Here is a 26,444-nt window from a genome sequence, read left to right on the forward strand (position 1 = left end):
ATGAATGATTGTATGTGATTTTGATGTGTGAGGACAACTTGTTTGAAGATGATGATGATATGGAGTTTGAGATGAGAAATATGTGAATTTGATCATGATTGTTGGTATTTAAGGATTATGATGTTTGATGTTGGATATGTGATTTATTATTGTTGATATGGTTGATGATTGATGATGGTTAGTGACGTTGTTGGTATATTGAAGGTGAGTGTTGAGATTGTTGATAAATGATGTGAATTATGATGAGTTGATGATTTTTAGAATATGTTGGTAAATCATGATGTTGAAATTGGTAAAAATGGTGTGAGAGATTGAAACCTCCGAAACCTCCGAAACTACTGTTTTAATAGAAATTCACTATTTTTAAACTATTGAACATTCCTCTAAATTTCCAAGCCTATGAAAACTCTATTTAAGGTTTATTGGTTAGGTTTTGGGTTATGAAGTAAGGGTTAGTAAGTAGGAGAAGATAAAAATTAGTGTCGGAGGAGTTTAAAGAGGAGGATAATTGATTTAATGAGCTAATAAGAGTGATGAATGAGGCAATTATGAGAATGATACAAAGATGATGAAGGAGTTTGATTGAGGTGATGATGAATGATTATGTTTGAGATATACGTGACCGGGTAAGACACGGTGGTATTATCCACTTGCTCCGGGATTGAATTGAGAATGAACAAATGAATGAAAATGAACTTGATTTGAAATTATTTTGTGAGGATCGTGGTTATTACCCCTTACCAGATTTGATATGAAATTGTTTTGTGGGGATCGTGGTTATTTACCGCCCACGTGTGTGCTGTTTTCCAATTGAAAATGTCTGTGGGGATCGAGGTGGTTTACCGCCCATATGTAAGAACAGGAGTTTTCACGAATAAAATCATTTAAATACCCAAATTAGATTCCGGAAAGTTAGGATGAGAATTTGGGGATTTAAATATGATTTTTGGGCTCAGTAGGTCCTTCCGAGTCAGAAAATGTGTTTTCTGCGAAAAACCGTGAAAAACTGCGAACCGACAGTTGAACCGATTGAACCGGTTCAAGTCTGCCCGGTACTGTGCGAGAAAAAAAGTGAAAACAGTTGAAAACCTTAGAAAAATACTAGAAATGAAAAACCGGGCGTTATTGGTAAAGGTTTGGCCCCAAAGTTGGGCCGAACGGGCTAAAAACACTAACGGGTTAGACTGGGCCCAGGTTGGGCCCAAGTCCAACATATATATAAGGGTGCATTAATGAACCCTTCAGCCATAACACACACACACCAGATTTGAGAGAAGAAGGAGAAGGGAAAAGAAGCACTATTCATCTCCCCCACTCTTTTCATCATATCTTGAGTTACAGTGCTCTGATTCGCATGCCGTCAGCGGCTACACGAAGCTCTTGCCGAGTCCATCATTTCTATTCAAGCTTTGTGATAAGTCTCTCGAGTTTTCCTGCCAAATTTTCGTGCCCTTGTGCATTTCGAGTTATAGGATTTGGTTTTAAGGGAAATTTTGTGTCTTGGGTATTTTAGGTACACTCTAGCACTTGATTGTTGGTGGTTTTGGCTCCCAAAACTATTGGACAAGGTAAAAGCTCTTGAAAACCCTTGTGAGATTATGTTTATGTTGAGCTCTAGTTTGATTAGTGATGTTTGGTGTGTATATAGCTTGTTTGTTGTGAGTTTGGAAGCTTTTAGAGATTGTTGGTGCTTGTTGGAGTCATATTGGAAGGTTGCTTGTGGTTGGAAGCTCAACTTGTGCTCTTTGGGGGGTTTTGGTTCATATTGGAAATCAGCCAAGGTATGGTTTCGGTTTTCTCTATGTAGTATATAATATTCATGGACACTTAGTGTTCATACCTTGGATCGAGCTATCCGACCTAGGGAGATCGAAGACAAAGCAACTGACTTCTTCAGTTCAGGACCCCCGACCTCTTCTCTAAAAGAGTTCGGCCAAATCGACAAGAGGGGGCCCGAACAAGCCCAAATGAAGGGACACAACCCAATCTAAATGCAGTTAAAGCCTAGAAAGATAAGGGCGGTTCCCCAGAAGATAAAGATGACCTCACTTAAAGATAAATACACTGGAGCACTATAAATACACTAGAGCACGCAGGTATAACTCATACTTCAATTCTACTAAAACCCTGCTTAAAGCCCATGCTAACTTAAGCATCGGAGTCTCTTGCAGGTACCACCCCCGGTGATCCAGGATCAGCCGCACCACCAAATACAACAAGTCGGGCATGCCAGCTTCGACCATCACCACAGATCTCGACTAAGATCGACCTACAGTTTCAGGTAACCCTCGGAACACTTAGGCAGTGACCCATAGGATAGGAATGAATTATAATGGTTATTGAGGTGTTGAATATTGATGTATGATGAATAATATTGATATGTTGAGGATGAATGATTGTATGTGATTTTGATGTGTGAGGATAACTTGTTTGAAGATGATGATGATATGGGGTTTGAGATGAGAAATATGTGAATTTGATCATGATTGTTGGTATTTAAGGATTATGATGTTTGATGTTGGATATGTGATTTATTGTTGCTGATATGGTTGATGATTGATGATGGTATACTGAAGGTGAGTGTTGAGATTGTTGATAAATGATGTGAATTATGATGAAATCATGATTTTTAGAATATGTTGGTAAATCATGATGTTGAAATTGGTAAAAATGGTGTGAGATATTGAAATTAATATGAAATGGGATTGATTTTGATGTTTGGTAATGATTGAATTAGGATTGAGGAAAGTGTTGGTGGAGGATTGATTTTGGTATCACATAATTGATGTTTGGTGGTTGGGAATGGTATAATTTGCTATAAAGGATAGATTATGGTAGTAATTGGAGTTTGAAGTGGTTTTGGTTGGTTTTGGTTGGAAATGTTGGTAATGTTAAGGTTTTGAGACTTTTGGTAAAAGTTGGTTTTTGGTAAACTTTGTCTGATCATAATTTTTGCCTCATTTTCCAAATTTGTTGAAACTTATTTAGAATTAAAGCTCATTGAAAACCCTTCAATTTGATATAAAGTTTGTAAGATTTGGGATTTTGTAGAGGAGGTTATGATCATTCAAAGTTGGTGTTAAAAATATGAAATTCTGCAAAGTTGCAGAATTTTGTGATTTCTGGTATGTGCGCCCACACAGCCTTGTGCGCACGCACAACCCTGCGAAAATCTTGATCTGTGCGGACGCACAGACCTGAGCGTACGCACACGCAGGGGAAGGCTCCCTGTTTGCAGCATTAGCACAGCTTGTGCGTGCACATACCAATGATGAATTGCAACCTGTGCGTACGCACAGCTCTGTGCGCATGCACAAGTTGGGAAAGGTTATCTGTTGGAGGCGCTCGCACACTTTGTGCGAGCGAACAGACCTTACAAGATTTGGTACCTGTGCGTACGCACACCCATCTGCGTACGCACACTTTTAAAATCTTCCTGGGCGTGCACACGCACACACACACATCTTGGAGGGTATGCATTGATTACAGGCGCCTCAACCAGGCTACTCGCAAGGATCACTATCCCCTGCCCTTCATCGATCAGATGCTTGATCGCCTATTAGGTAAATCACACTACTGTTTTCTAGATGGTTACACTAGCTATTTTCAAATTCATATAACTCCGGAAGATTAGGAGAAAACAAGTTTTACATGTCACTTTGGAACGTATGCATACAAGAGGATGCCTTTTGGCTTATGTAATGCACCGGTTACTTTCCAAAGATGCACGATGAGTGTTTTCTCAGATCTTATTGAGAACTGTATGGAAGTTTTCATGGATGACTTTAGTGTGTATGGTGATTCATTTAACCTTTGCTTGGATAGTTTAGCTAGAGTATTAGACAAGTGTGTTAGTCAAACCTTGTATTAAATTTTGAAAAATGTCATTTTATGGTAAAACAAGGTATTGTTCTAGGACATGTTGTTTCTAATACTGGTATTTCTGTAGATCCAGCAAATGTAGATGTCATTTCTAGTTTACCTTACCCCTCCTCCGTGAGGGAAGTCCGTTCGTTCCTTGGTCATGCAGGTTTCTATCGGAGATTTATCAAAGACTTCAGTAAGGTAGCACTGCCTTTATCCCGACTGTTGCAGAAGGATGTTGAGTTCGAGCTGAGTGAGGACTGCATGAATGCGTTTGATAAGCTGAAGATCGCTCTGACTCAAGCTCTGATTGTGAGAGGACCAGACTGGAGCCAGCCTTTTGAGATTATGTGTAACGCCACCAACTATGCAGTAGGAGCGGCGCTGGCTCAGCGCGAAGGTAAGGACCCTTTTATAATTGATTATGCTTCTAAGACCTTAGATGCTTGAAAGAACTGAAGATTGATGGTTTATAAGTTATAGTAAACTCTCGTTGCAAGTATAGTTACTAAACCAAGCAATCAACCTTTCTTACAAACGTTTTGGTTGTCACAAGTAACAAATCCCTTTAAATTTGGTAACCGAGTATTTAAACCTCGGGTCGTCTTCTCAAGGAACTGCAGGGAAGTATGTTCTTATTATTGGTTATGAAGATTGTAAATTGGGGTTTTGAAGGTAGAGAGCAAGTAATTTAAATTGTAATTAAAATAAGTAAAAGACTGTAAAATAAATAAATGACTGTAAAACACACTTTTGGCAAGGTATGAGAAATTGGAAGTCCTATCCTAGTTATCCTTATCAATGATGATGAAAATTGAATCTTAATTCCACTTAGTTAATATTTGCTAGAGCAAGGGAAGGTCAAGTGACTAATGAGTTAGATCCTCAAATCCTAGTTAATCCCTAAGGAAAGATTGGGATTATTGAAGTTCAATTCAATTAGCAAAGATAACGATTATCAATCATGTTGAGTTTGATAACTCCTAAGTTACTGATTTCTTGACCAAGACCAAAAGGAGAAAAATAAATCTACTGGAATAAATAAGTCTTCAGATTGGAAATAACAATAACATAAATAAAAGAGAGCAATTCTAAACTGAAATACCTCAAATAACATTAATTCAAAAGAGTAATCTGTAACATAGAAGAATTCATAAATAAAATTGAGAAAATAATAAAAAGGAATATTGAACCTGATAAAAAGAGATAATCCTGAAAGCGAATAAAATCCTAAATCGAAATGCTAATCCTAAAGAGAGAGGAGAGAATCTCCCTCTCAAAACTAAATCTAAATCATGAAAACTAACTAATTGGAGACTCTCTTCTCGAATGGATGCATTCCCCCACTTTATAACCTCTGATCTGTGTCTTCTGGACTTGGATTTGGGCCAAAAAGGGCTTCAGAAATCGCTGGGAGCATTTTTTGCAATTTCTAGTGCGTGGCTTCTGTCACGCGTCCGCGTGGGTCACGTGATCGCGTCAATTGGAATTTTCCTTGCCACACGGTCGCTTCAGTCAAGCGTCCGCATCATATGCGTTTCGCTCATGGCGGGCGGTCGCGTCAATCACGCGGTCGCGTCACTGCCATTTCGCGCTGGCATGCGGCCGCGTCGTCCATGCGATCGCGTCATGCCAGTTTCTTCAAAAACTCCATTTTATGCTTTCCTTCCATTTTTGTATGTTTCCTTTCCATCCTTTAAGTCATTCCTGCCTTAGAAGATCTGAAATTACTCAACACACGAATCACAGCATCAAATGGAAATAAGCGTAATTAAAATAGTTATTTTTAAAGCAAAGGAAACATGTTTTTCACATACATCACATAATAAGGAAGGGAAAGTAAAACCATGCAATTAACATGAATAAGTGAGTGAAGGATTGAATAAATCATTTAAATTAGGCACAAAATATGTCATAAAATATGGGTTTATCAACCTCCCCACACTTAAACAATAGCATGTCCTCATGCTAAATCCAAGATAAAGAGTAAGGTAAGGTTGAAGTGGTAGAATCTCATGCAATGCAATCTATTCTAAATGTAACTTTCTAAATGAATCATGCAATTCTAATTTTTATTCACTTGTATATAAAGCTTACATGTAGTTGAATTAATTCACATTCTCAAGGAATCATATATATATATATGGCCAAACCTTAGATAATGATAAAGCACTTTTACAATTGAGATGGGAAAGAAAAAAATATTTTATAAACTTGCAAGACAATTAGTAATTTAAGCACAGATATATGTTGATGAGCTATTGAACCCTCACTGGATTTTGTGTTTCCTCTCTAGTCACTCAGTGTTTATTGGGTTAATCACTCTATTCTTCTTTTTATTCTTACTTTCTATAACTTTGTTCTTCATCTAAACAATCAACAATTATAGAATATAGGCATACAAAAATCATGAGGTCTTTAATTAAGGTTGTAATGGGGCCAAGGTAAAGGTAAGGGTATATGTATAAGGCTAAGTGAGCTAATAAGTGAATCCTTGATTAGTCTAAGATCTCACCTAACATACATATTTTGTAAAGCAAAGCTTCTTTACCTATTTTCCCATATTTTTCCCACTTTTGATGTTCCATGCTCATGCATTAGTTTTAATTTTGTCCCATGTGCATTGCTTTATTTTGCATTTCGGGAATTCTTCTTTATTCCCCTTTATTCAGAAAAAATTAAATATTATTTTCATTTTTTATCTTTTTAATGCACATGGTAATTCAATTTTTTTGATTTCACATGAGCATGCTTCCCAAAAATTTTTATTTTGAATTATTTTATTCTTTTCAACTTTCTACCCTTTGTTTTTATCATCCATGTTCCCAATAGGTTTCCCACACTTAAACAATTACACAATTTCTATCTTAAGCTGACCAAGGATTCAACTTGGAATTTTTATTTTGTTTTTCTGCTTAAGGCTAGTAATGTGGTTATAAAACAAGAGGGGTTTTAAAGGCTCAAGGGGGCTAACAAGGGTGATGTAAGAGGTAGGCTAATTTGGGAATAGTGAGCTAGAATCAAACAATGGCCTCAATCACTTTCCTGGTATGTATCTATATTCTATAATCGGACATATAGATTAAAACAAAGTAAAGAACACCAGGATAAAAAAGAAGGGCGGAACACACAGAAATAAAAAGTATGGTTTGAATGTAACCATATAATTAAGCTCAAAACTCACAGGCTGTGTGTTCTCTAACTCAAAAATCATATATCAGTTATGTATGTCATGCAAGTAAAATTAAGAGTTCCCATTATTCTCAATGTAAATCTTAAGGTGGCTTTAAAGTTCTAGTGTTTCTCCTTAATGAAATATTGTTAACTAACTAACATGGAATGCTATATATACAAGGTGTGTGGATTGCTTCTATTATGTTCAAGCCTCTAGTTTACTTCCTTTTATATTTTCAATTTAAACTAAGCTATCTTATGCTAAAAAGGGTAAACTATACTAATTAATCCACAATTTCTATAACTAATAAGTTAGAATTGCAACTAAACTAAATGGCTAAAATATGAACTAAAGTGCAACATGCAGAAATATAGTAAAAATACATGAAAATAGCAATGTATACGTACTGAGAAAATAAAAATAAAAATAAAAAGGAAAAATACAAAAAAAAATAGCAAAATAAAATAAAAAGAGTCTGTAGTGGTTCACCAAAAAAAATACGCCAGAGATGGTGACCTCCCCACACTTAAAATGAAGCATCGTCCCTGATGCTCACTCAAGCAGGGTGTGAAGGGGTGTCATCACTGGAAGGGTGGGTAGCTAGAGTCTCTGTGGTGGTGGTCTGAGGATCTGCCTGCTGCAGAGGAGGTGCTGACTGGATAGGGATCTCTGGGTCTGTAGCCTGGATCTGAGACAGGGCCTCCTGCTGTGAAGCAGCCTGCTCTGTGCCTGCCTGTGCAGCCTCGCTCTGTGGATGGGTCTCTGCCTCGTGGTCATCCGCCTCCTCCTCAGATGGCTCTGATGGGGTGTCAGGCTCGAAGGGGATGTCACTGCCAGAACGGATCATCATCTTCAGGTGCTCATAGCGTCGCTTGCTGCGATGCTCAGATCTCTCGTATCGCTGCCGGTTGCGGCGCTCCATCTGGTCTAGCTGCCGAAATAGGCGGTGCACTAAGTGATAAACTGGCTCTGAGGCAGGTGGAGGTGCTGCAGTGGTGGTAGCAGGGGTAGCTGTAGAGGAAGAGGGGAGAAGAAGAGAGAGGGGGGAAGGAGGAAGGGGTGGCGTGGAGGCGGCTTCTGGGTGGTCGTCGGAGGTTGCAGTGGGCGGTGGTGATGGCTGAAAGTTATGGGTGGTGGTTGTGGAGAGAAGAGAGGAAGGAGAAGGGGTTTGGGGGGGCACGAATGGATAGGGTTCGCGTGACTGGGGGTTAGTAAATTTGAATCCACGCGATCGCGTGGGGCACGCGGTCGCGTGGCTGGGGTGAAATGGGGGTCGACGCGATCGCGTGGGTGGCGCGATCGCATGGAATGGGTAAAAGAGTGAATGACGTGGTCGCATGAGGCAGGCGACCGCGTCGCTGAAAATTGTGCTAAACACACAATTCCAACGTCATTTCAGCGCAACTCTCTGTCTCCTTTGGGGTATTGTGCAATCCATGCGACGCGATCGCGTCGCTCACGCTGTCGCGTGGGATTGGTGTTGTGCAAGTGACGCGGTCGCGTCAGGGACGCGATCGCGTGGGTCGTTTTGTGCGAAACGCACAATGGCCGCACGATTCCAGCCTAACTCTCTGGACGTTGGGGATTTACACCGATCTCCAGATCACGCGGCCGTGTGAATGACGCGGACGCGTGGGAAGTGTTTTTCGTAACTAACGCGATCGCATGAGTGATGCGGTCGCATCGCGCACCCTTTCTCTTTTTTTTTTATGCTGGTATGCAATTATGCAGTATGCAATATGAGTGAATAATATTCAGGTTCAATTGAAAAGGAAATAAAAATAAATAACACGAAATAAAAAACTGAAAAAGAAACGACCATACCATGGCGGGTTGTCTCCCATCTAGCACTTTTAATTAAAGTCCTTAAGTTGGACATTGGATGAGCTTCCTGTTATGGCGGCTTGCACTTAAATTCATCCAGAAATCTCCACCAATGCTTGGAATGCCAACAGCCTCCAGGGTCCCAAACTAGGCATGTTAAGCTTCTGAGCAGCTTCAAATAAATTCTCAGGTTCCCGGGGTGACGAATATCATAATAGATTCCAGGATCCCAAACTTTGCTTTTAAATCCGCCTTCTTCTTGATCTATATTTTTTCATCCGGGCGGTTTAAAAATTAGGTTCTTACCAAGGTGACCAAACGTTCTCCGAGATCCATTCGATTGATTGTGATGCCAATCCGTGCACTTTGAGTTGAAGCGTGGAACCTTATTGAACCTTGTGCACCAGCTCTGAGTGTGAGCCATTTCCCTCTTACTCTTAAAGCCGCAAAGAGCTCTAAGCTGGCCATCTGTTTCATGCAAACCATATTCAAGTGGGAAAATAAAGTTAAAGGTTAAGGATTGTACCCATTTGAAGCTTGTATTAGGTGGTAGTGACCTTGGGATAGGTGTTTCCAGTGGTTCTGTGAGTTCTACTCCCTTGTGCTCTTCTGTGAATTTCTTCACTTCCTCGTAGACTTCCTTAATTGCATCCATGTCCTGATCAAAATCTTCTATGTCTTCCTCGTCACTTAAGTCATAAACGGGAGGTTGAGAGAAATCTACCTCCGCATCATCTTCGTATTCACTTGGGGAAGATTCTTCGATCTCAGAGAATTCACTTGCTGATGCAAGTTCACTACTGGGAGAACTTGACTTGAGATTATCATCATCAAGGAAACTTGCTCCTTGGATTATTCCATCTGGTTCTTCATAAAAGATTTGCTGTGGGAGTTGTGTACTATCCTCCTTAGCATCAATTGTAACGTCCTTGACAAAACTCTCCACAACTCTGGATTCCCATGGAGGCTCAGCGTCTCCTAGATCTTCAACCAACTCTTCTTCTTGTATAATGACAGCTTCCTCTACTTGTTCCAGTACGAAGTCATGCCATGTTCTATCCACTGGAGTTTCTAGTATCTCCTTCATGCTACGCTCATCATTAGATTGTCTACACGGAGTTGTGAGAGGTCCTTGAATGTTCGAACGTCTAGAAGATAATTGACTTATTGCTTGCTCCAGTTGATAAAGGGTTGTTTGAAGTTGATCTACTGTTTTCTTAAGGTGAACCTCTGATTCTCGGGGTGATAGATTTGGACGTGGTACATGGGGAAGTGGTGGTGTTTGAGAGTAATTGGATTGGAATTTGGGTAGATGAGGATCATACGGTAATGAATGGTGAAAAGGAGCTTGTGAGTGTGGTGGTGCGAAGTTATGTTGAGAGGATGGCCTATAAGCACAGGGTGGAGCTTGTTGGTAACTGCAAGGTTGTCCACCATGTCTATTTGCTTGGTATGCATTGTAGAATGGTCTTTGTCCATGATATCTTGGAAGGTGTTGTTACCTAAAGGGTTGATCAGATCCTCTTGGCTCCATCCATCTTTGATTGCTCTGACCTTGATGCATGTTCCTATTATAACTTTCATTCCTTTCAACAATATTAGAACCAAACTCAAAGCGAGAGGGGTGAGAATTCATAGTGACTAATAAAAATAAAAGGGGAAAATAAAGATAAATAAACAAGCAAAAAAAAATATTTACAATAACCAATAATAAGGCACACGATTGTAGTTCCCCGGCAACGGCGCCATTTTGAAAGAACTGAATATTGATAGTTTAGAAGTTATAGTAAACTCTCGTTGCAAGTATAGTTACTAAACCAAGCAATCAACCTTTCTTACAAACGTTTTGGTTGTCACAAGTAACAAACCCCTTTAAATTTGATAACTAAGTATTTAAACCTCGGGTCGTCTTCTCAAGGAACTACAGGGAAGTATGTTCTTATTATTGGTTATGAAGATTGTAAATTGGGGTTTTGAAGGTAGGGAGCAAGTAATTTAAATTGCAATTAAAATAAGTAAAAGACTGTAAAATAAATAAATGACTGTAAAACACACTTTTGGCAAGGTATGAGAAATTGGAAGTCCTATCCAAGTTATCCTTATCAATGATGATGAAAATTGAATCTTAATTCCACTTAGTTAACCTTTGCTAGAGCAAGGGAAGGTCAAGTGACTAATTAGTTAGATCCTCAAATCCTAGTTAATCCCTAAGGAAAGATTGGGATTATTGAAGTTCAATTCAATTAGCAAAGATAACGATTATTAATCATGTTGAGTTTAATAACTCCTGAGTTACTGATTTCCTGACCAAGACCAAAAGGAGAAAAATAAATCTACTGGAATAAAAATGTCTTCAGATTGGGAATAACAATAACATAAATAAAAGAGAGCAATTGTAAACTGAAATACCTCAAATAACATTAATTCAAAAAGTAATCTGTAACATAGAAGAATTCATAAATAAAATTGAGAAAATAATAAAAAGGAATATTGAACCTGATAAAAAGAGATAATCCTGAAAGCGAATAAAATCCTAAATCTAAATCCTAATCCTAAGGAGAGAGGAGAGAATCTCCCTCTCAAAACTAAATCTAAATCATGAAAACTAACTAATTGGAGACTCTCTTCTCGAATGGATGCATTCCCCCACTTCATAACCTATGATCTGTGCCTTCTAGACTTGGATTTGGGCCAAAAAGGGCTTCAGAAATCGCTGGGAGTGTTTTCTGAAATTTCTGGTGCGTGACCTCTGTCACGTGTCCGCGTGGGTCATGCGGTAGCGTCAATTGGAGTTTTCCTTGCCACGCGATCGCTTCAATCATGCGTCCGCGTCATATGCATTTCGCTCATGGCGCGCGGTCACGTCAATCACGCGGTCGCGTCACTGCCATTTCGCGTTGGCATGCGGCCGCGTCGTCCATGCGATCGCGTCACTACCAGTTTCTTCAAAAACTCTGTTTTATGCTTTCCTTCCGTTTTTGTATGTTTCCTTTCCATCCTTTAAGTCATTCCTGCCTTAGAAGATCTGAAATTACTCAACACACGAATCACGGCATCGAATGGAAATAGGGGTAATTAAAATAGTTATTCTTAAAGCAAAGGAAACATGTTTTTCACATATATCACATAATAAGGAAGGAAAAGTAAAACCATGCAATTAACATGAATAAGTGAGTGAAGGATTGAATAAATCATTTAAATTAGGCACAAAATATATCATAAAATATGGGTTTATCAACGCTACTCAGTCTAATTATACCACCACTGAAAAAGAGCTTATGGCTATTGTTTTTGCTCTGGATAAATTCCGAGCCTACTTACTTGGTACTAAGGTGGTAGTATACTCAGACCATGCAGCTCTAAAATATTTGTTAGCTAAAAAAGAGTCCAAACCAAGGTTAATACATTGGATATTGTTGTTGCAAGAATTTGATTTAGAAATCAAAGATAGGAGTGGTTCCCAGAATTTAGTGGCAAACCACTTGAGTCGCCTAGAGCACATCAAGAATGACTCCACTCCTATCAATGATGCTTTTCCATTTGATAGCTTGCACGCAATATTTGAAGTAGTTCCTTGGTATGCACCTATAGCTAATTATTTGGTTAGTCATACCTTCCCTCCTAATTTTACTAAGCATCAAAGGGACAAGCTGAAAAGCGAGTCCAAATATTATATATGGAATGACCCATATTTATGGAGGTATGGTGCTGACCAGATAATTAGAAGGTGTGTGCCTCAATTAGAATTCCAGTCAATTTTAGAGGCCTGCCACTCCTCTGAGAGTGGTGGACATTTTGGTCCTCAAAGAATAGCTAGAAAAATTTTGGACTATGGATTCTGGTGGCCCACTCTTTTTAAGGATGCTACTGCCTTCTGTAAATCTTGCTCCCCATGCCAAAGGTTTGGGAATATATCCAAGAGGGATGAAATGCCCTAACAACTTATGTTGTTCTGTGAAATTTTTTATGTTTGGGGCATTGACTTCATGGGTCCATTTCCAAACTCTAGTGGTTTCTTATACATATTGTTAGCTGTTGATTATGTCTCTAAATGGGTGGAAGCAATTCCTACCCGTACTGATGAAGCTAACGTTGTTATCTCCTTTGTTAGAAATCATATTATCTGTCGCTTTGGATCACCACGAGCAATCATGAGTGATCAAGGCACTCATTTTTGTAACAAGAGATTGATAGGTCTACTGAAGAAACATGGCATTGTGCACAAGGTAGCAACAGCTTACCATCCCCAGACCAATGGGCAAGCAGAGGTGTCTAACAGAGAGATAAAGCGCATTCTGGAGAAGATTGTCAAGCGTCATAGGAAGGACTGGAGCACCAGACTTGTAGATGCGCTTTGGGCTTATCGAACAGCATACAAGACACCCATTGGAATGAGTCCATTCCGCCTAGTCTACGGAAAGGCTTGTCACCTCCCAGTGGAGGTGGAACACAAGGCTTTTTGGGCGGTACGGGAATGCAACATGGGATTTGCGAAGGCCGGTACTGAAAGGAAGCTGCAACTAGCAAAACTAGAGAACCTTCAACTCGAAGCATTTGACAACTCCAGGCTATACAAAGAGAGGGTAAAGGCTGTACATGACAAGCATATCAAGAGAAGAGAGTTCAGACCTGGGGAGCTGGTTCTCCTTTACAACTCCAGGTTGAGGCTCATGCCAGGAAAGCTGAGATCAAGGTGGGAAGGACCCTATAGAGTAGAGAAGGCAGAGCCATACGGAGTCTTTCACCTGAGTCATCCCGCAAGCTCCCAAGTTCATCAGAGTCAATGGCCACTGCTTGAAGCTGTATCATGGTGAGAAAATGAAGGACAACAAGGAGCTGGAGATCTTCCTCTTGGAGGATCCACCAACAGAAGAAGACTGAGCTTGTGGACCGTCCAACTTAAGGATGTAAAAGGAAAGTGCTAGGTTGCAGACAACCCACCATGGTATGATCGTCCCTTTTCATTCCTAGTTTTATTTTATTTTGTTTTTATCAATGTTCATTCATAATTTCTACATAATCACCTGCATTCTGCCTAAGAAAAAAAGGTGTTCGACGCGCAAGCGTCTCTGACACGTGCGCGTCATGCGTGAATTCGCAACACCAAGAAAATAAACAGAGAGTTACGCAGAAGTGGCGTAGGAAGCGTGCGTTGTGCACAAGCAAGCCCACGCGTACGCGTCCATCACGCGTGCACGTCATTTGCAACCTTGACACTCCACGCATACGCGTCAAGCACGCGCACGCATGGATAGGGAAATCGGCGTAATTAGCATGCTAAACAGAGAGTTGTGATGGTCTGGGGCTGGTACTGTGCTAGAGGCACAATTTTCATCATGCGTACGCATCCTTGATGCGTGCGCGTTTTCACTTGATGGCCATCCACGCGTGCGCGTGCGTGACGCGCACGCGTCGTATGCAATTATGGCCCCAACCCAGAACGAACAGAGAGTTGTGCATGCACGGGGCTGCCTTCGCGCAATTCGCACAACCCAGGGCACGCGCGCGCGTGCCAGACGCTTACGCGTCACTATCAATTTTATGCGACCCACGCGTACGCGTGCCGTACGCGTATGCGTCGCATGCGCCGCATGGTTAAACCAGTACGCCGCCCAGATTTCAATTATTCCCTCCCCCAATCCTAATTCTCTTTCCATCCTAACTCTTCCTTATTTCTTCTTCCTTCCTTCTTCTTTATTCCTTCTTACTATCTACTACTTTCTTCTTCCCTTCTTAATCTTCTCCCTCAGGTTTCTTTTCTTCCTCTCCTCTACTCTTTCCTTCTTCTTTCAATTATTGCATTATTTATTTTTTCTTTCTTCTCAATTTTTCTTTTAGCTTAGTTATTTATGGTTTCTTTTTCATGCATTTTTATGTTGGTGTTGGAGCTTTTTTTGGGTGTTGTTTTATTATTTTGAACTTGTGGATCTTATGAGGAGTAATTTGAAAATTGACATTTTATTAAGGAATCTCATATACACTTGGAGTGATTATTTTTAATTCCTATTTTCACATTGCACGCCAAGTGTTTATGGAAAAGCTCTCATGGCATTTTGAATCTTATTTTATTCCACTCTTACACTTTAATGCCTCTTTTTCACACCACTTGTACTCCACATGTATTTGGAATTATCATTCACAATTATCATCATACAAGTCCTCTTTAATTTGGCACATTTAATAATTGATGCTTGAGTTATGCTTCTCATGCCTATTACTTGCACGCTTTTACCCTCCTGCATCTAATTATTATGAATTGCCTTCTTGCTCTTAATTGATGTCTTACCTACATGTTGTAGCTACCATGTATTTAAGCTATCATCTTTTCTTTGGAATTTATTATTATCTAGATTTCCCTCATTCCAATTGTTAGTACTCTATGTATGATTTTAATCCTCTTTCTTTGTTCTTTTTAGGATGGCCACTAAAAAAGGAAAGGAGAAAGCTTCTAATAAGACACCAGCAAGGAGAGGAACTAAGAGAGCACCGGCTAAGGCGCCACCATCTACCAGCGTCAAGCCGCCAACAAAGTGGGTAAAGAGGATCATTAAAGTTGATGAAGCATAGAAAGCCTTTTTCGCACGGGACTCCACATAGTTCACTAACCGTTATTGCAAACAGATGTTCCCCATCCTAGCCGAGAGGAACTACAACAATGAGAATCTACTCATCGTCCCAACAAACTTTGTTGATTTTGTGGAGCCCCGAATTGAGAGGAGACAGTGAGAATTTTTGAGGAGGCAGTCGCGGGAAGCCAACTTATCATGGGTAGTTGAATTCTACTCCAACTTCTACTCGCCTACCCTGTAGACTGTCTATGTTCATCAACAGCAAGTTCCTGTCTCCGAGAGTGCCATACAGAGAGCACTGGATCTTCCACCTAGCCCAGAGGGATTGGATGTATATCAAGAGGCCTCTCTTAAGCGCCAGATGTATCAGTTCGATTGGGCCAGTGTCCTTGGAGTTATAGCCCAACCTGGCAGCACCTGGATCTATGGGCAGCACCGGTCAAAACCAAAGAGCATCTCAGCCCAATCACTTACCTTGGAGGCTCACGTGTGGGCACAGATTATGTCCCACTATATCTTTTCGAGCACTCACGAGTCCACCTTCACAGTGGACCTGGCTGTTCTCATCTGGTGCATCCTGACAGAGCAACCTCTCAACCTACCTCGACACATCCGGCAAGCCATGGGACACGTGCAGATTGCGAGTAACCTACCTTCCCCGCATTGGTTTCAGATTTAGTCTCTGCAGCAGGTGTGTCCTATCGGGCAGGCGACACGAAGGTCATGATCCCAAGGGCCGATCAGTATGTCCTGAATGGGAAGTACATCAGGCCACCAGTTCCCTCTATGAGCCAGCCTGCAGGCTCATTTTTGGACACTCCTCCTTCTTCTAATCCACCTTCATCCACACCACAAGCACCATCCACCCATCAGATATTCCTTCAGATCCTTGAGAGGTTCGACCGGCAAGACCGGCGGATGGAGCAAATGGAGCGCCATAACAAGCGCCGATACAACTATCTGAAGGAATTTATCGTTGGTAACCACCCACCTCCAGAACAGAAGGACACCCCGGATTCCCCTTCACCCAATAGCACAGGGAGCCATGGCAAACCAAACAGTGGAGGCGATGCTTCCAGCCCTACCTTGCTCCTTACTGATGGCACGGAGGACCGTGCCAAGCTTTAAGTGTGGGGAGGTCAGCCCTTGACTTCCAGAGGTAATTTTTCTCTCTTAATGTGAACATTTTACTTTTTCTTTTGTTAGATAGGATAGATTGCATGGTAATAACTGCTTGCATGTATGTTCTGCTTGGTTAAAATAATGAGTTTCTTTTCAAGACCCTAGTTTATAGTATTTCACTAATTCAAATTAAAAAAAAAATTGTTAAACTTGTTTGAAAATTGTAATTCGGAACATGAATTATAGCTAAGAACACACAACCTATGAGATTTTAAACTTAATTATATGGTTACATTATTTAACCATGAATTTTATTCTTGTGTGTTTTCTTCCCTATGATTGCAATCTATAGTTTGTTCCATTCTATATGTCCATTGTTTAGTGTATTTGCATGCATACATATGATTGAGGCCATTAATTGTTATTAGCTCACTTATCTCAAATAGCCTACCATTTCAGTTACCCTTGTTTGCCACTTTCAGCGTTTTAATCCCCATTTGTTCTATATTTTACCACATCACTAGCCTTAAGCGAAAAAATAATTAGTTACCCCATTTGAATCTTTGGTTAGCTTAAGATAGAGATTGTGTGTCAACTAAGTGTGGAGAATTATGGAAACTCAGGATAATAAGAATGTGTTGTGTTTTATTGACAAAATTATTGGGAATTTGGGTGCATACTCATGTGAGACCAGAAAAACCATATGCATTGATATGTTATGTTTGCTTTCTTGTAGTATAGTGGTAAGTATTCCCGCTGTCACTCGGGTGACCCGGGTTCGATATCCGGCAACGGCGCCAAAAATTGACGGGCGAAAAATTGCCGATTAAGAATTTATAATAAGAACAGCGTTGCAAGTACAGTTCTTAACCGATGAAAACTCCGCTTATCAATTTAGAAAGAATTGTCACAAATTGAGAATAAATTACTGGGAACAGAATTCTCAGGTCGTCTCCCAACGAGTTGACAAAAGAGTGCTATTTTATTAGTTAGGAATTTTTTGAGAAATTTTTAGAGTTGGAGAATGGAAAAATAATTGATTGTAAATTAAAGCAATGAAAATTAACAAGAGGTTTTATATATTCGCTATATTGCTACTCGCCCTGTTTTGTAATCATTCATTGTAATTCATTTTTTTAATAGTATAATATTCAGTTTCCTTTCTCTTTAACTTCTTTTTCTACGATATTTTATAAGGACTTTGTTAGGTAAACAATGATTTTTGTGAACAATGTGAATAATAAATTTTAAAATTGGCCTAGTAAAACAAAAATACATTATACTCCCAAATTATCCACATAAATCTTAATATTAGGATAATCATACGCATACTTAGTGAATTGAACATCTGATATATCCATTATTCACATTGTTTAGTATTTTCATTGTTTACCTATAATTTTCCATTATAATCATCAAACTCAATCTCAGATAAAATGTTACAGCTTCGGTATTTTGTGAACTTCTAATAGTTTACTTGAGTGGGTAAAAAATAGATTTGGTAGCATTAAAATTCATTTTCTCAAAGCTAACGAGTACTATCACCTTCTATCTCAACATATTTATCCAATTCGTTTTTAACTGTTCTTAATCTGAATAATAATTATAGTCCGGAGTAGCTATTTTTAAATTTTTATTCAAAATGAAACAAATTGAAATTACACTTAAACATTTAAGATAAAACTAGAGTTTTATCCATCAAATTAGAGAAAAAGATTCAAAATATTGGATGTACATCTATATATTCTAATTCTGCACACTTTCCGCCGGAAAATTAGCATAACAAAATGGCAAAAAGAAAGTGAAAAAATTGGGAGAGGGGAAAATTTGTTTGGTTTCATAAAAGGTATAGCATCACATGTTGTGTCTTATCTTGTCTAGAAGAACCGTAGAAATGAAATTCTATGATCGAGACACACCTTGAAAAACTTCGAGAGGAAAAGGACCATATTGGTCACTATCATATGCTTTTATTAGTCCCATGTTCATGCATATTGCACGGCATGTCATTTCACACTATAATAATCCTTTCATGTGTTAAGTGTGAACGCTTTGTTCCCCTTTCTTTTTCATCTTTTTTTTTACCACGTTGCAATACATAGAGGATAACTCATTCAATGTCCTTTCTTGACCATGCTTATTGTTCCTGTGTTAACCTAGCTAGGAAGATACAGTGTGAGAGGAAGAATATAAAATTTGGGATGGAAGAAAATTTAAATCGAGTTAGTCAAATTTCTGTTAACAGAATTTAGACCCGTCGCTAATTCAATTTGAATAAAAAAATATACAGTACAAGAGATACATACATGACTCGAGGTCATTCATGCTTATGTTCAACTTCTAATATAATATGATATAATATTTGATACGTCACCCTTATCCTCGGTTGCGCAATAAGCTCGGCACGTGAATCATAAAGCTCGGTCCCGTATCAGCCGTCCGAAAAGCTCGGCAGAAGAGCAGGACTGAAACAGCATCACTTAACCGAAAATAAGAAACGTGCCTAGCTAGTTTATAGCACCAAAACAGAATATCATAACCAACCTCCAAACTAGGACTTATCCACTAACGGGTAAAAATAACTTCTATAAAACCGAGCCAATATCCTCGGTTACGATCAGGTTCGATCACTCTCATTCTTCTACTCTTTACTCTTAACTCACTCACTGAGAATCATTACTGACTTGAGCGTCGGAGTATCTTGTGCAGGTATTCCCGCCGCGGTGTTTGACTTCCGGCCGACGTAAAGCTCTTCCCTTTTATTGGCAATCTGCTCGGAAGCGCTTAAGCTCGGCCTCCCTAGTGTTCAGACGAACCACTTGGCGCCCACCGTGGGGCCCGGAGTACATCTAACCCCATTTTTTCCTTCGTTTAGTCTTCTACTTTATTTTGCAGGATTCCTGATCCTCGGACATGGCTGACAAGGAAAACCCACAACTCTCACAGGATGACCTCCTGGCTCAAATCGCCGAGCTTCAGGCGGAGGTACGAAGAATAGCCGAGCTCTCAACACAGAACAATGGAGAGAACTCCAAAGGCTCGGCTCAAAGTGCTACGGACCCTTTAAACATCGTCCCGCCAAAGGAAAAGCTCACCCTCGACAACCCTTTCTCCGAGGAGATCACAAATTACCAGATGCCAAAAAACTTTACGCTACCCACCGCGCTGGAGCCGTACAAGGGGTTCGGCGACCCCCGAGCCCATGTGAAGAAGTTCCAATCAATGATGTTTTTCAACGGCCCTAACAATGAACCCGTCCTCTGCCGAGCATTCCCCATGTACCTAGATGGTGCTGCGTTACTCTGGTTTTCTAAACTTTCTGCAGGTTCGGTTTCCTCCTTTGAAGACCTCGCCAGATCATTCATTGATTATTTTGCTGCATCAAGAATCTATGTACATGGCTCGGACTATCTCGGCACCATCAAACAAGGTCAGCACGAGAGCCTGAAAGACTACATGACCAGATTCGCTGACGCCACTATGGAGATCCAAGACTTGGACCCGGCCGTTCACCTGCACGCTCTCAAGGCCGGCCTCAGGCCTGGCAAATTTCGGGAGACTATTGCCATTACAAAGCCTAAGACGCTAGAGGAATTCCGAGAAAGGGCGGCAGGTCAAATGGAGATCGAAGAACTCCGAGAAGCCCAAAAGTCGGACAAACAACCACATCGGAGAGATGAAGAAAGAACTCTCAGATCGCCAGGCAACAGGGACACTAAGAAACCTCCCAAGCCCACGTCAAAGTACAACACATACACCAGATTCAATACCAGAAGAGAAAACATCATCAGAGAGATCTTCAACGCCAAAATCATAAAGCCACCAGCCCGAGCAGGAAACTACCAGGATCAAAGGTTCGTCGACAAGACAAAGCATTGTGCCTTCCACCGGAAGTTCGGTCACACTACGGACGACTGCATGGTCGCGAAGGACCTCCTGGAAAGGTTAGCACGCCAAGGGCTCCTGGACAAATATATCGAAACCCGGAAGGGCAGAGGAGGAAACTCGGAAAGGGTAGAGCATAAGCAAGCAATGGCCGATGATAAAAAAGACAGGACAACTTCTGATCCACCAAGAGGAGTCATTAACCACATATCGGGGGGATTCGCAGGCAGAGGAGAAACAAGCTCGGCCAGAAAGCGAAGCTACAGAGCGATGCTAGCGATCGAAGGAACCATACAACCAAGGAAGGACAAAGAACTAGACGTCACAATATCCTTCACCAAGCAGACTTCAGATCAGCAAGCCCTAACCTCGACGACCCCGTGGTAATTTCCATCCAGGTCGGAGAAATGTTGGTAAGAAAAACATTGTTGGATCCAGGTAGTAGTGCTGACGTTTTATTTTACTCTACTTTTACAAAAATGAAATTATCAGAAAAATTGATACAACCCTCCTCCGGAGAGCTAATTGGGTTCTCCGGAGAGAGAGTCCCCATAATGGGACACATATGGCTAAAGATCACAATGGGAGAAATCCCTATGTCAAAGTCAATCGATATTCAATACCTAATAGTAAACTGTTACAGCCCTTACAATATTATACTTGGAAGACCCGCCCTGAATATATTCAGGACAGTGGTGTCCACATTACATCTGTGTGTCAAGTTCCCAACGCAGGAAAACAAGATCGCTATGGTGTATGCCGACCATCAAGAAGCTCGACAATGCTACAACGCTGGCCTAAAACCAGTTCAAACAAACAGGAAGCTCGGCCCCAGGTACAAGCAATCCACACATCTGCCAACACAGCGACGCTAGCCGACCTTGACCCAAGGGAAGACCTCGGTGAAAGACCTCGGCCAATGGACAATCTTCAACAAGTAACACTAACAGCAAATGACAAACAATGCACATATGTTGGAGAAGAACTAGAAGGGGCAGACCGAGCAAGACTCATTCACATACTATGCAAGAATGCCGATCTTTTCGCATGGACACCAGATGACATGCCCGGAATAAACCCAGAAGTCATCTGCCACAAGCTAGCAATCGACAAAACAATCCGACCAATTGCACAGAAGAAAAGGAACCTCGGAGAGGAGAAAAAACGAGCAGCGCTTGAAGAAACCCAGAAGCTCCTCAATGCAGGCTTTATCAGAGAAATTCGCTTCACCACATGGTTGTCCAACGTGGTAATGGTAAGAAAGAGCTTAGGTAATGCCCTTTGGCCTAAAGAATGCAGGTGCAACATATCAAAGGCTAATGGACAAAGTATTCCAGCAGCAGATAGGCCGCAATATGGAGGTCTATGTAGATGACATGGTAGCCAAAACACCTATGCAGGGGTCACACTGTGACGACTTAGTAGAAATATTCAAGCAACTCCGAGCATATAACATGAGGCTCAATCCAGACAAATGTGCGTTCGGAGTTCAAGGAGGGAAGTTCCTTGGATTCATGTTAACGTCTCGAGGAATCGAGGCCAACCCAGAAAAATACAAGGCCATTCTGAACATGGCAAGCCCAAAAACGGTAAAGGAAGTCCAGCAACTCGCAGGACGAATCGCTGCTCTATCACGTTTTCTACCTGCAGTGGCAAACCGATCTTATCACTTTTTCCAGACATTCTCTAAAGGCAGGAAGTTCAGCTGGACAGACGAATGTGAGAATGCTTTTACCGAACTCAAACAACACCTAACATCACCACCAATCCTCCAAAGGCCCGAGACAGGTAAGCCACTGTATTTATACCTATCAGTATCTAACCATGCTATAAGCTCGGTTTTAGTAACAGAAACAGGAAGAAAGCAAAACCCAGTATACTTCATCAGTAGGGTACTACAACCAACAAAAACACGATACCCGAAGATAGAACAACTGGCGCTAGCACTAATCACCACAGCAAGAAGACTGCGGCAGTATTTCCAGAGCCACACAATCATAGTACGAACGGACCAACCACTAAGGCAGATATTAACCAGACCCGAGCTCGCCGGCAGATTGACAAAATGGTCGGTCGAGCTCTCCGAGTTCGACATCCAATACGAATCAAGGAAAACACTGAAGTCACAGGTGCTAGCCGACTTCATATCGGAGATGACTAACGACACACATAATACAGAGGTCAGTTGGAGCATACATGTGGATGGAGCGTCAAACAAAGAAGGCAGTGGAGCAGGGATACTACTAAAAGAAGGAGACAAAGTGGTGGCCGAGCAGTCACTACAGTTCCGTTTCAATGCAAGCAACAATCAGGCAGAATATGAGGCCCTACTTGCTGGACTAAAGCTCGCCCTACAACTACAAATACCTCGAATAACAGCCTACTGCGACTCTTCGTTAGTGGTACATCAAATAAAGGGCGAATTCCAGGTAAAAGATCCTTTGTTAGAGAAATATTGGCTCATAACAAAGGATCCAATTTCAAAATTTAAAGAATTCGATATTATTCATGTAAACCGAGAACAAAACACTAGGGCCGACGTATTATCTAAGTTGGCCACAACTCGGCAAGTCGAAAACACATCGGCACTGTCCCAGTTAACACTTGACAAACCAAGTTTTGAGCAGGATACAATTTTGAGCATTACACAGGCCCCAGATTGGCGAACACCTTTTCTCGATTACATCAACACAGGCACCATTCCAAAAGGTGAGCCAAACTTGCCGCTCTTCAGAAGAAGAGCAAGCTTCTATACAATGCTCGGAAACACCTTATATAGGCGAGGACATTCACAACCACTGCTCAAGTGCATCAGCAGAGAGGAAGCCGAGGAGGTTATGGCTGAAACGCATGAAGGAGTCTGTGGAAACCACATCGGCGGCCGAGCATTAGCAGCAAAGATCTTGCGAACAGGATACTATTGGCCGACGATAAAATGGGACTGCATCACAAAGGTCAAAACATGTGATAATTGTCAAAAGCATGCCACCCTCTCAGAGACCCCAGCCGAGGAGCTCCATACCATAGAGGTAAGCTGGCCTTTCAATAGGTGGGGGGTTGGATATCCTCGGACCTTTTCCGAAAGCTCCAGGCTAGGTAAAGTTCCTCTTGGTATCAATTGACTATTTCTCTAAGTGGATAGAAGCACAACCACTAGCGCACATAACAGCAGAAAAAGTACGATCTTTTCTATGAAAAAATATCATATGCAGATACGGTATCCCAAGAGAGATAATTTCGGATAACGGGAGACAATTCACAGATCATAAGCTCGCCACCTTTCTGACAAATTTCAACATCAAACATCACTTCAGCTCAGTAGAGCACCCGCAGACTAACGGACAAGTTGAATCAGCTAACAGAATTATTTTGCAGGGATTAAAGAAAAAGCTCGGCGAAGCTAAAGGAGAGTGGGTCGGCCTCATTCCAGAAATTCTATGGAGTTACAACACCAGCATTCAATCTGCCACAGGGGAAACTCCCTTCAAATTGGTATACGGCGCAGAAGCGCTCATTCCAGTAGAGGTCAGCGTCCCAACCTTAAGGACCGAGCTCTATAACCAAACAAATAATCAACAAGCCCGGACAGCCGAATTGGACCTTGTAGAAGAAGACAGAGACATTTCCGCCATAAAGCAGTGAGCCAGAAAAAGATACCTAGAGCGAAGACACAACAAAAGAGTAGTTCACAGGTCTTTCAACAATGGAGACCTCGTACTCAGACGAACAGAAAATGCTCGAAAACCACCAGCACATGGCAAATTAGCGGCAAATTGGGAAGGCCCTTTCCGAGTTCTTCAAAACCTCGGAAATGGGGCTTACAAACTAGAAACCCTCAGCGGAGAACAGCTATCAGGAACATGGAATATCTCCTCCCTAAGGAAATATCAGTCATAGCATAGTCTGTAAAATAGCGAATGATGGTACTCTTTTTTCCCTCCGAAGGTTTTTTCCCAAAACACATGGGTTTTACTCGGGAAGGGTTTTAACGAGGCCGGACGCAACAAATCATTGTACCCATACAACTCACTGTGCAATTAAAACAGTTCTCATCCTGACAGTTATCATACGTTTCAGTTAATAAACGCTCTGAATTATCCGAGCATTATCCTCGGAAACCTAACATCACGAGCCGAGCATATTCCTCAGGAAACTTCCACCATAAAAATAAGTCAAAATTTTTCCAATGAACAAACTAATCCGAGCTTCATACTCGGAATTCAAAATGCCATAATCAGCATTATACTCGGAAAGATACAAATTATCTTCAAGTCGCTCATAACAAATCTTGAGCGCTTCCATGCAAAAAATACAAATTGCAACACTAGAGCACCCGCTCTCATTTTAACAAGTTCGTTCAAAAGAAAAGAAAGGGCTTCGGTCATCTTCAATACATACATTCGATTGTTTCCAATAGATAATCATACCCAAAATATCAGATTTATAAAATGTCATCATTAAGCCGAGCTATAAGCTCGGAAACCAAAATATAATCACCGATAACAATATTTGGGAAACACCCAAAAAGACAAAACAAGAAAGTTCTAAAGAACCATGACACTACATACAAAGCTCACAAACTTAAAACCTATTCAACTTTGTCACCAATACTGGATCCCTCGCTTTCATCAACAGCGGCAGCCTCGTCTTCCACAAGCTGCCCACCCACAACTACCTTGGTCACATCAAGCTTATCCACGTCCGACTCAGGAAACAATACCCGCACTTGAGAGGCGGCGCGTTCAAATCCTTGTGCAAAAGCCTCATAGACTTCGGCCTGCAACTCCTTAATCCGTGACCCCAAGCGGTCATTTTCAACCTTAGAAGCCTTCGCCTCCTCTGCGGATGAAAGCCGAAGGCGTTTCTCCTCAGACAGATCAGAAGACAGCTCTATGATGGTCCTCTCTTTCTCCTCCAAAGCCGCGGAGAGCTTGGCAACATCTAAAGCAGACTTATTCTCCTTCTCAAGAGCAAGCTCTTCAGCACGACCAACAGCCACGATGCGCGCACCGATCACCTAAGACATATTATAACAGCGTCACAACAATAACAGCATCACAACAATAACATATAAATAGAAGTCACAAACACTTACCTGTAGGAAACGACTGACTCCTACGTGCCCGATGTCCTCAATCATCTTCAAATCGTCCGGAAAGCAGCAGAGTTCATCCGCCATAACAGAAAAAGGATATAACTTACCCCATAAAGACCGGCTATGTACATCCTCTGAATACCCATGTAGTTTCTTCTGAGACTCATAAGCAGACTCCACTCGCTGAAGCTCCACAGAAGACTCTCCTTCCTTCAGGAAAGCCTCAGCGATCTTCTCTGTCGCAAGACCCCTCTTTCGTTTAGACTTAAGGGCAGGCTCGGGCTGAATCACAAGACCTTTGTCAGCATTGGTAGCCGAACTCTCCTTTTCAGCTTTCTTCCGCTGATTAAAGAACGACTTCAAACCAGCAGTAGTAATTGTAGGCGCCTTGTCACCTGCACAGAGGGCCAACAGAATAAGAACAAACAAGGACAAAATAACAAACAAAGCAAAAACAACCAATTTACCTAGATATCTCAGAACCGCCTCTCTATCAAGATCCCATTTTAACAACTCAGACACAGATAGTAACCCCTTTGGGCCCAACTTCTCAAACAGAAACTCCATCACAAGTTGATCATCAACCGACCTATCATCTACGTCTAAGGCTTGCACAGGTTCGGAACACCAATATAGAGGGAACTTCTCAACAAGAAACTCATTTAGATAGAACGGAAATTCCTCGGGTACACTCCTCACTTTAACATACATGGTTTTAAAATCCTTAAAAGAAGACTTGTAAAGACCGAAGATAGCACGACGGGGGTAACTACTAAGATTAACCCAAAGACCTCGATTAACCCCTTTAGCTTGAAACAAGGAGAAGAACAACCGAAGAGAGGGCGGCTGCTCAAGGAATTCCATCAAAATCTCAAACGCCCTGACAAATTCCCATGAATTAGGATGAAGC

General features: G+C 41.2%; 2 protein-coding genes across 2 annotated transcripts; both read left to right on the forward strand.

The window, feature by feature from the left end:
• On the forward strand, nucleotides 19,468-20,826 carry LOC107640545. The gene has a single exon (XM_016344059.1). It carries the CDS (start codon nucleotides 19,468-19,470, stop codon nucleotides 20,824-20,826), a length of 1,359 nt encoding a protein of 452 aa, XP_016199545.1.
• LOC107640546 lies at nucleotides 21,816-24,336 on the forward strand. The gene is made up of 3 exons (XM_016344060.1): nucleotides 21,816-23,488; nucleotides 23,652-24,077; nucleotides 24,162-24,336. Exons 1-3 carry the CDS (start codon nucleotides 21,816-21,818, stop codon nucleotides 24,334-24,336), a joined length of 2,274 nt encoding a protein of 757 aa, XP_016199546.1.

The sequence above is a fragment of the Arachis ipaensis genome, chromosome B05 (genome assembly GCF_000816755.2).
Source record: "Arachis ipaensis cultivar K30076 chromosome B05, Araip1.1, whole genome shotgun sequence".
Classification (NCBI taxonomy): Eukaryota; Viridiplantae; Streptophyta; class Magnoliopsida; order Fabales; family Fabaceae; genus Arachis; species Arachis ipaensis.